General features: G+C 37.3%; 2 protein-coding genes and 1 pseudogene across 3 annotated transcripts; 2 read left to right on the forward strand and 1 right to left on the reverse strand.

The window, feature by feature from the left end:
- Positions 1 to 605: 605 nt before the first annotated feature.
- On the forward strand, positions 606 to 1,593 carry LOC148583573 (protein VACUOLELESS GAMETOPHYTES-like; annotated as a pseudogene).
- Positions 1,594 to 2,073: 480 nt separating this feature from the next.
- On the forward strand, positions 2,074 to 2,568 carry LOC148583574 (uncharacterized). The gene has a single exon (XM_088510688.1). It carries the CDS (start codon positions 2,078 to 2,080, stop codon positions 2,381 to 2,383), a length of 306 nt encoding a protein of 101 aa, XP_088366814.1. The 5' UTR covers positions 2,074 to 2,077; the 3' UTR covers positions 2,384 to 2,568.
- Positions 2,569 to 3,888: 1,320 nt separating this feature from the next.
- LOC132189253 (transmembrane 9 superfamily member 8) lies at positions 3,889 to 8,798 on the reverse strand. 2 transcript variants are annotated; one of them, XM_059603905.2, is made up of 8 exons: positions 8,552 to 8,798; positions 6,736 to 6,900; positions 6,532 to 6,641; positions 6,329 to 6,437; positions 6,130 to 6,242; positions 5,868 to 6,018; positions 4,502 to 5,672; positions 3,889 to 4,228 (listed from the first exon to the last, which is right to left on the reverse strand). In XM_059603905.2, exons 1-7 carry the CDS (start codon positions 8,669 to 8,671, stop codon positions 4,515 to 4,517), a joined length of 1,926 nt encoding a protein of 641 aa, XP_059459888.1. In that variant the 5' UTR covers positions 8,672 to 8,798; the 3' UTR covers positions 3,889 to 4,228; positions 4,502 to 4,514. The 2 variants fall into 2 exon arrangements, with proteins under 2 accessions (XP_059459888.1, XP_059459887.1); XM_059603904.2 differs by lacking the exon at positions 3,889 to 4,228 and having other exon boundaries at positions 4,322 to 5,672.
- Positions 8,799 to 9,812: the final 1,014 nt, after the last annotated feature.

Raw genomic sequence — 9,812 nt, forward strand, 5'->3', positions numbered from 1 at the left:
ACAGAAGAAGTGAAAAATGATGGCAAGGAGGATGTTAACGTTGTTTGCTTCGGCTGTGAGAAGCCAGTATCTGGTGCCGGATACAAATGCTCCACCTCCCAATGCAATTTACTCTTGCATAAATCATGCCTTGAGCTGCCTCCCCAAATACAACAACACCCCTTCCACCACCCAAACCACACCCTTTCTCTTATGAAGCCACAGAAAAAACTTTGTAATGCTTGCGGTAAAAACTGCAATGCATACCCCTTCTACCGTTGCAGTGAGTGCGATTTCAATCTTCATTTCACATGTGCAACTATCCGCTCGCAAATTAACGATATTGACGATTGCCAACATTCATTCATCTCTCTCTCTAAGCATTTCCAATTCACTTGTGAAGCTTGTGGCGAGGAAGGCAATGAGTTCGCCTCACATTGTAGCATTTGTCAACTCTTGATCCATAGCAAATGTACTGGATTTTCACGCATTATTCAAATTACAAGCCATGATCACTCCCTTACTCTCACCTATTCTCTTCGTCAAGTCAAAGAGTACAACAGTCTTTTTTGTAAACTCTGCTATCAAAAGGTGAAGGTTGAATATGCAGCCTATTATTGTCAGGAATGCAGTTATGTGGTCCACTTGACATGTGCATTTAAATTTGAAAAAGATGTACATCTTACATGGCTGCCTAAGGAATCTATTGATTTAGCAACTAATGTTAAGGAGGTTGAAGAGATTGAGCAGATACAACATTTTAGCCATCAACATGATTTAATTCTTAGCAATGAAGAGCTCGTAGATAATAAGTTTTGTGATAGTTGTAAAGGACTAATCTCCACCCCGTTTTACAGCTGTACACCATGCAATTTCTTTCTCCACAATAGATGTGCTCAGCTACCAAGAAACAAGCGACATCCACTTCATCCACACTCGCTCACCCTCGTCTCAAAGTCATCTTATGATCTTGGATCGTTCTCATGTGGGGCTTGTCGACGTCTCAGCAATGGCTTCTCCTATAGATGTAAAACATGTGATTTCAACTTTGACCTTCAATGTTGTTCAATTCCGGAAACCTTGAAACATGAAAGTCACCAACACTCTCTCTTTCTTGCTGTTAATTCTAATAGAAGATGTCATGTTTGTACTTTCACTTCTTACGACAAACCTTGCGTGTTTGTATGCACTTATTGCGATTTTGCCTTGGGTATCGAATGTGCAACTCTTCCGCTCATAGCTAGGCACAAAGATGACAATCATCTCCTCAAGCTCACCTACAATGCTGAAGCTCGTTGTGAAGAATACTATTGTCTAATTTGCGAAAAAGAAAGAGATCCCAAACAATGGTTCTATTATTGTACCGAATGCGACTTCCCTGCTCATTCTCAATGCGTTTTAGGGAAATATTCATACATTAAGTTTGGAAGTACTTTCACATCTGTATATCATGAGCAACACCCTCTCACTTTTGTTCCAAAGACTGAGTCGTCTCCTCCATGTAATACTTGTGGTAAGACTTTTGATGGTTTGGCCCTAGAATGCACTCAATGCAAATTCAATGTCCACCACTCTCCTTGGTGTGTTTATTGTTGGAGAAAGCCATCGACATAGCCTTAGATTCACTCAAGGCATGAAGATTTCAGAGTTTGCCAACTATCATGGAAATTTATCACTCTCTTGAGAGGTTTAGTTATATCTTTTAATTAATTATCCAAGTTCATGAAAATAGAATTTGGTCAAGAAGTTGTCAAATATGTATTGTATATTGTGTTTACGCATATGGAGTTTGCTGATGCATGATATTAATGAAAATGATGTTTCTCTTACCAAGTTCTCTTTGATTGTGAATGTTGATTTACACCTTTGAATACTTGTGTTTAAGCTAAAGTTCTTTTTTATTGATATTTAGAACTCCAGTCCCAATGTTATTCTCATTTCTGACATAACAGGATCTTTTTCTATATCATGCCCAGCAACATCCTACAGCCACGTAGACAACTACGTGTCCCAGAACAACAACCTTGCAATTCTGCCTCATTAAACCAACACAAACACACCCCACAAAATGCGAGAGAGACACAGAGAGAGGGAGATCATGGCAGGAGGAGACGAGGAGTGGAGGAAAAATGCAGAAACCCACAAAATGAGTCCGGAGGATGTAAAAGCCGCGGGAGTAGAGGGCTCCAAAAGGCCCCCCGGTCACCAACCGGGCGGAGTACTGCACCAGAGGCGCACTTTTCCTTACAGCTATACCACCATGGCCATTGGCGGCCTCCTTATCACTGCTGCCGTCGGATACTTCGTCTTATACGTCAAGAAAAAACCCGAAGCCACCGCCGGAGACGTCGCCAAGGTGGCCGTGGGAGCCGCCAAACCTGAGGACACTCGCCCAACGAAGTAGAGCTAATGGCAGCGTGCGTACGCGTGGGGGTTTTGCTTGTAAAAATGTTTATTTTGTGAACTCTTAATTTGCAGGTTTTTCTTTTTTGGGTATGGAGAATGATGGACCAAATGCCTACTTGTTCCGTACTCTGGATATGATCTGATTATATGTATTTGAATTTGATTACAATAGTAGCCACTTTTAGAATAATTTTCAAGTAAATCCCTTGGGAACTATGATGGAATTGGTGAAAACTTAAACTTATAATTTTTTTTTTCCTCCTTCACTGCACCGCCACCATTTTTTTTTGTTTTTCAGATCTTTTTTTAAAAAAAAATCAACCAAGTCGAACCCAATTCTGATATTTCGAGCCAATTTCCTTCTGTTCTGGACTCTTATCGGAGCCGATATCCACTATTATTGAGAAGGATAAAGATTTCTACTAACAATTCTCTTATGGACCCTACTTGCCTGGCTCTTAGCCCAATATAATTCATCCCCACAATTAAAGATTAGCAATTCAAACCAGCAATTTCCTGGAGATTTGAATCGGAGAAGGAAAAAGCAGCCAAGTCGATCGACACCAAGACCTTACTATTGAAATTGTATCATCACACTTTCATCAATAGTTGACACCACTTGCTGGAATCTATGCACTTGGCTATTATTTGTAGTGGATGCTGAGATTTTGAATAGGGTAGCAGCAGCTCAACTCAATCCAATCTCTAGTTTTGGGGATCATGAATTAGATTGGGCTCTTTGCCATCCTCCAAGACCTAAGATCAAATCATGTTCACTACAACGGGGGAATGGAGGTTCAACTTATATCATGTTTACAGATTGAATCCCTTGGGAGAGTTTTGTGAGAATGGAGAAGGATACCATCAATTGTGTTCAAATTATGTCGATTGATTTTTTGTTTTAATTTATTGCACTGTAATGACTGTTTTTGGGATTTTTTTTGGAGTTGCCCACTCCCCTCTTCTTGTAGTTTTATTTTAGGGAAAATTACAGTTTACCATCTTAAAGTTGACAGCGTTTTTCAATTCGAACACTAAAGTTTCAATTTTTGCAACCCACCCCCACAAAGTTTCAATTTTTTTCAATTCAATCAATATTATCCCAAAATTCCCATATTACCCTAATTTTTATTTTTTTATTTTTATTTTTTATGAAAAAATAAATAAATTTGGATTTGCAAAAATGGCCAAATGGCCAAAGGGGTGACTACGACCACCCCAAACTTTTTTAAAATTTTTTTATTAAAAATAAAAAAAATAAAAATTATGGGCAATATGAGAAATTTTGGGTATAATTGGTCAAATTGCAAAAATTTAAAACTTTGGAGGGATGAATTGCAAAAATTGAAACTTTGGTGTTCGAATTGAAAAATGCTGTCAACTTTAGGGGGTAAACTGCAATGATTATCTTGCTCAAAATATATATATATATATATATATATATATATATATATATATATACACACACCCCAAGAACATATATGTAGTCGTCACACTCCACAATTGTATTCATCTAACTTTTATTCATTTCTAGACTGAAAATCAGTCCAAAGACCAACCCATACTATCTTCAAGAACAGAATGACAAAAGTTGAAATTACCCTAGCCCTAAATTCTATGTAACACAGTAACAAGATCACCTAAACATCCTTATGGATCATTCAACATAAGTAAACAAAATAGGTTGCCTAGGTGTATTTCATTGTAAGCTTATTAATTGCTACCAAATGCTCCGGAATTTACCACTCACCCTGCAAGGTTACCTTCCCGCGTTTCTCTGCTTTGGACTTGTTTTTCTGGTTAAAAGATTTTGCTCGCCAATCTTCTGGGATGCGCAGCAGGACTACCAAGAAAAAACAGCAAATATATAATGTCAATCTTACTCAAAATCTACACGAGTCCGGCTACCAAAAAGAAGAACAAAAAATTCTAGGTGAATCTTCTTTGAGAATTAAACAGATAAAAGCTACTGTAACAGCCAAGTCATGCCCTTCCTTCTCACAATTCAAAATTGAGTACAGTGTTACATCTGAAAGGGATAATGGTACCTTAATTGTAAAGTTTACAAAGATAAGTTTTTTTGCAGCCTTTTAAAGAAAATGACCATCGAACAAACCTGATCACACTTATTAGTCAATCTTCACTGATGAGTAGATGAGCCTTGTGAACCAAAAGCATGCGTAAAATCCGATGGTGCCAGTTAGAACAAAAAATGCATATGAGGCAATTAGCATGTATCCAAAGTAAAATATCGCTGAGACCAGCTTTGTGATTTCAAGCTTAGTGAAGAAGTAGAATGTTGCATAGAGGAAAAGGTACAGTGCGGAAGAGCCTGATGTAAGGTAAGACCTCCACCACCACAGATAGTCCTCGCTGCACAGTTGGAAGTAGCAGAGCACGACGGTTATTTCGGCGCACGTGACCACGAGGATGACGAAGACCAAGAAGAGAAAACCAAAGATGTAGTAGAACTGATTCAGCCAGATTGAGGTAAGGATGAAGAAAAGTTCGATGAAAACTGCCCCAAATGGGAGTATTCCTCCAATCAGAATCGAAAATGATGGGTTCATATACCAGGCCTGCTCAGGAATCTGCCTTGGGATTTTATTTGTCTTCACGGGATCCTCGATTGCTGGTTTCTTGAACCCAACATAGCCACCTACAAACACAAGTGGGACTGAAATCCCAAACCATAAGAAGATCAGAGCAAACATAGTACCAAATGGCACAGCCCCAGATGATTTCTGTCCCCATATGAGAGCATTTAAGACAAAGAAAATGGCAGAGACGATCGCTGGGAACATCACTGCAGTCCTGAAAGCAATTCTCTTCCATTCTGTTCCTTTAAACATCTTGTATAAACGGGCAGAGGTGTAACCAGCAAAAAGGCCCATGAAGACCCAAAGCAAGAGCATGGCTGTCATGAGACCACCCCGGTTAGACGGGGAAAGGAAGCCAAGGATGGCAAAGATCATAGTTACCACTATCATCCCCAAAAACTGAACACCAGTTCCAACATAGACACAGAGCAAGTCTGAATTATTTGGGGGCCTGAAGACATCCCCATGCACGAGCTTCCATCCTGTCTCTTCTTGGGCTTCTTCTTGGGTCTCAAGTTCATTGTACTTGGAGATGTCACGGTAAAGTGTTCGTAGCATTATCATTGCCACCATGCCCGAGAGAAAGAGAACAATCATCAAAGAATTGACAATTGAGAACCAGTGAATCTGGTCATCGCTCATTAGAAGATAGGCATCCCATCTAGATGCCCACTTCACATCACTCTCCTGAAAGGAAGAGATGAGAGAGAACATTATAAATAATGATAGCACCCCAGTCATAAAAGGACCAAGTAAGTTCAACACTACCCATTAGTGTTCAGCTAATCAGAGACGATAAAAATGATGATGATGACAATAAAAGAAATTTAATGATCAATAGAAAATGTTAAAAGTAAGCTATAATTCATAATAGGAAATTACCAGGAAATCAACATCATAAGTGAATATAATCTCTTTTTTCTCTTCAACCTCTTGAGGGGAGTTGGAATTAGCAACTGTGTGTTTTGCATGAGGATCACAGGTTATTAAACGAGTCTTCTCATCCCACTTCCCTTCATATTCATGTTTAACACTGTATTCATCCAGCAACCAAGTAACATCACCACCAGATACTACGGGATCCAAGAATCAGCAAGGTTATCATTTAGTAAGAAAGAAGGGACCCAGAAAACAAAAAAGTTACCTAAATGGTTTAACCTCAAAACCCACAATTCTTGCAGAGTCGGTTTGCAAATCTCTATGAAACTTCACAGTAAATGCCAAATGGTTGTGGATAAAATATTTTTCACCCTTGGTCTGTTCACAATCATTTAAAGTAAGCAAAAGAAAAAACTTGCACATTCACAAGAAAACACCTTAATGCTAATAAATAAAGTATATACCCCAGCAAATTGGCCTTTGAGCCCAACAAAATAGCCAAGCTGATAAACAGTAGGAGATTCCTGATCCAGCCTTCGTGTGGGAACAACCAGCGGAAGATTATCGAGGATCCTGTCACATGCATGGAAGATCCATTAACAGAATGCAACTTCAAAGCAGATCAAACAGACAGTAAATATATACTTGATATGAATTAATCCCATACATGTTGACCCGGTACTCATCATTGATCTTCTCTTTAAACTCCTTTGCCGATTTGGCATCAAGTGTAACCCGGCCAACAACATTGCACATTTGCGGTTCTCGCATTTTGAACTGCCACCAAAAAAAGATCAGTCAACTAAAAAAGGTCAATAATCGTGGAATTATTAAGCATGTTTAGCCTCACACAAATATAATAAAAACTCACCACATAGGGGGAGTTTTCAATACGATCACCTCGAAGTACTTCCCCAAGATTCTCTGCACTGTCCACTATCTTTTCAGGCCGAGGATAAGGAAGAGAATAATAAGAGTAAGGAAGCTGAGTCTTTATAGAAGTCAATTTGTTCACTTTCACTTTCAGAATATCACCCTGCATCCAGAGACCCCTCAGAAAAACTTATTCGTGATTATTTTCAAATGATTCTCACACATGTTGGCACAAGAGAGAAACTCCAAGCACCATAGAGAGAGATATAGTTAAGACAACATGAATTACTAAGCATGTATCAATGCAGGCATATATTTTCTAATGAATACCCATATCTTGGCACATATAAAGAATCAAGAGCCCCACTTGAGAAAGTCATATGTGTCATAACATTATCAAGTCGGCCACAGTCCAATATTTTATTTGACATTTGACAAATGACCAATGCCATGGACCCAGTAGCATGGTTCAAAATAGAGTAATGATGGAAAGCACGCCTGGCGTGCATCAACAGTGATGCACGCCAGGCACAAAATTTTTTTTTTTATTATTTTATTATTATTTTATTATTTTTAAAAAAAAAAAAAAAAAAAAAAAAAAAAAAATTTTTGCACTGGCGTGCGTGGGCGTGCCACGCACGCCGCGTGCTTTGCATCATTACTCTTCAAAATATATGAAATTTTTTTTTATAAGTAATTGACCCAAGGAGAGGGGAAATATATCAACTTATGAGCACGTCTTGCCATGAAGCCATCTTTTACTTTCTAATATTCTAATTTTCTGGAACACTTCTCAATTTTCTCTTTTCTTTATTCCCATAGAAGTTAATTACAAATTGAATTGATGAATCCCAGACCTTTTCCCCAAAATTCCTCCCACATCTCACAGTGATATGCGTCACACTGCACGGGGAAAATAGTAGTTGTGATGACAATAACAAGGAACAACAAAAAATAAACTATGGCAACTTTTTTTTTTATTGAGGGTCAATTAAGAGAACTTACATAATGAAATAAAGCTAATATGGTGAATTCAAAGCTTCATGCTATCTTCTATTACTTAGATATAGTGAGTAGATAGATAGTAACTGTGACAGCTGGAAAGTTATGAGCCATAAAGATAAACTACTGGTTAATCCCTACACATGATAAGTTCATTGTACTTATTTGCCACAATTTTCACTTAAAAGCTATAAAAGAATGTTAGAATGTCATAATTACACAAATCTTTAAAGAATTTCTTTTTTCTTTTTTTTTTAAAAAAAAGTATCTATTCAAAGAGCTCCAAATTCTATCCTAAATGCTCTTGCATTCACAATAATCCACAGATCATCCTCTACCACCATCAGTAATCCGCTCAGTTATGCCAAGACCTCTAATTGAAAAATTCCGTCAAAGTTCTTACAACCTCAAACGCACTGAACCGGAAATGACAAAACTACTTCCACAAAGTACGTGTTTGGTTGCCGAGGAAGAGATTTTCTCCCTCTAAATCTCAAAACTCCTAAAATTTTTTAGATCCGGTGATAGAATTACCTCCATTCACCTGAGTCTAACACAATTACAATAAAACTATCTCAATTGAGGTTTCATATGCTCACAATTCAATAAGATTATACAAACCTATGCTTTAAACTTCTACTTTCTTTCCATTTTTCCATTTCTCTGTTTTCTCAGCATCCAAACAAATCCACGACATTTCCCTCTCAGATCCGAGGTATGCATTCAGATCAATCACTTTACACGTGCATATATGAGATGTGTGTGTGTGTGTGTGTGTGTGTGTGTGAGAGAGAGAGAGAGAGAGAGGTGACCTTCTGGAAGTCCTCGGGAGCGACGCCGGGGAGATAGAAGCAGTGGCCGCCATGGATCAGAACCAGAAGGAGCGCAGAGATCGCGAGTGTACGGCCGGCGAAAGATCCCCGAAACGCCATGGCGCTTCGTTTCACAGAGAGAGAGAGGGAGAGAGAAAGAGAGATCTAAGATAGTCTTCGTGGTTGTTTTAAAAGGCAATTAGGGAAGGAATGAGAAGGTAGAGCTAGGACAGGACTAGATCTACTCTCCGGTATGGCTGGGTACGGTGACTTTAGGTTACGGTCTATTTCTGCCACGTCATCATTTAAAAAATAGATATGGTTTTTTTCTCTATGCTCAAGGAATTGAGATTTTCGGCTGCCACGAGGTAGTCAAGCGTCATACATTTTTTTTAAAAAAAAATTGAAGAAGAGAAATATTAAAGGGGAATTCAAATTTGAGATATTAGCACTAAATTTAGGATGATAAAATCCATTTTAAATGATACAATCCTTAAAGGGTTAACCTTCCACCCCTAGGTTTTAGTTTTAAATCTAAAAGTAAGTTTTGAAGCATTAAAAACTAAATATTAACTCATAAAAATTTAACAAAAAAACAAAATCTAGCAGGACTAGGAAGAGAGATTTTTCTACCAATTTTTTTTTTTTTAATAAAGTCACATCAGACTTTGGTAGACACTTGTCTGACTCTTGGCAGCCTAATAGCAGAACTCATGCTCAAGAAATGAAAATTCGGACCCAAAAGGCGAGGGGCTATTAACTGCTCGCTAACCATTATAACCACTAACCACCTTAAAAGTGGTTAGTAAAAATCGTTAACAGCCTTTTTATATAATATATATTTTTATATTTTTATAATTATAATAATAATAATAATATTTATACTTATAATATGAATCATTAAATTACAATTTTTTTTGAGATAATTAAATCACAATTTAAGTATTAATATATTATCACTATAATTTATATGATTATATCACATGATGAATTGATCATTAAATCATATAACCATATAATATGACATGACTCATAAGTCATTGGTAAATTTTATGTTGGGTAGAAGGTGACCTATAAGGATTTTGAAAATTTTATTTGTATGTTGTGTTTAATTCCTTGTTTAAAACATTAGTAAATGTTAATTATTAACAAATTATGAAATGCATTTAAGGACTTTTTTTTAGTACAAGTAAATGTAAACTAATGTAAATTTGTGGTCAAATATTTTAGATTTTTTAATATGGGCTCCTTTTATACTAAT

This window comes from Corylus avellana, chromosome 9 (genome assembly GCF_965113065.1).
Source record: "Corylus avellana chromosome 9, dhCorAvel1.hap1.2, whole genome shotgun sequence".
NCBI classification, from domain to species: domain Eukaryota; kingdom Viridiplantae; phylum Streptophyta; class Magnoliopsida; order Fagales; family Betulaceae; genus Corylus; species Corylus avellana.

Coding starts and splice junctions, on each gene's coding strand:
- LOC148583574 (XM_088510688.1), top strand. CDS start 2,078: ATGGCAGGAGGAGACGAGGAGTGGAGGAAAAATGCAGAAACCCACAAA.
- LOC132189253 (XM_059603905.2), bottom strand. CDS start 8,671: ATGGCGTTTCGGGGATCTTTCGCCGGCCGTACACTCGCGATCTCTGCG. Junction 6,642..6,735: donor TTGAAAACTCCCCCTATGTG/GTGAGTTTTTAT, acceptor TTTTGGTGGCAG/TTCAAAATGCGAGAACCGCA. Junction 5,673..5,867: donor CTTATGATGTTGATTTCCTG/GTAATTTCCTAT, acceptor TCTTCCTTTCAG/GAGAGTGATGTGAAGTGGGC.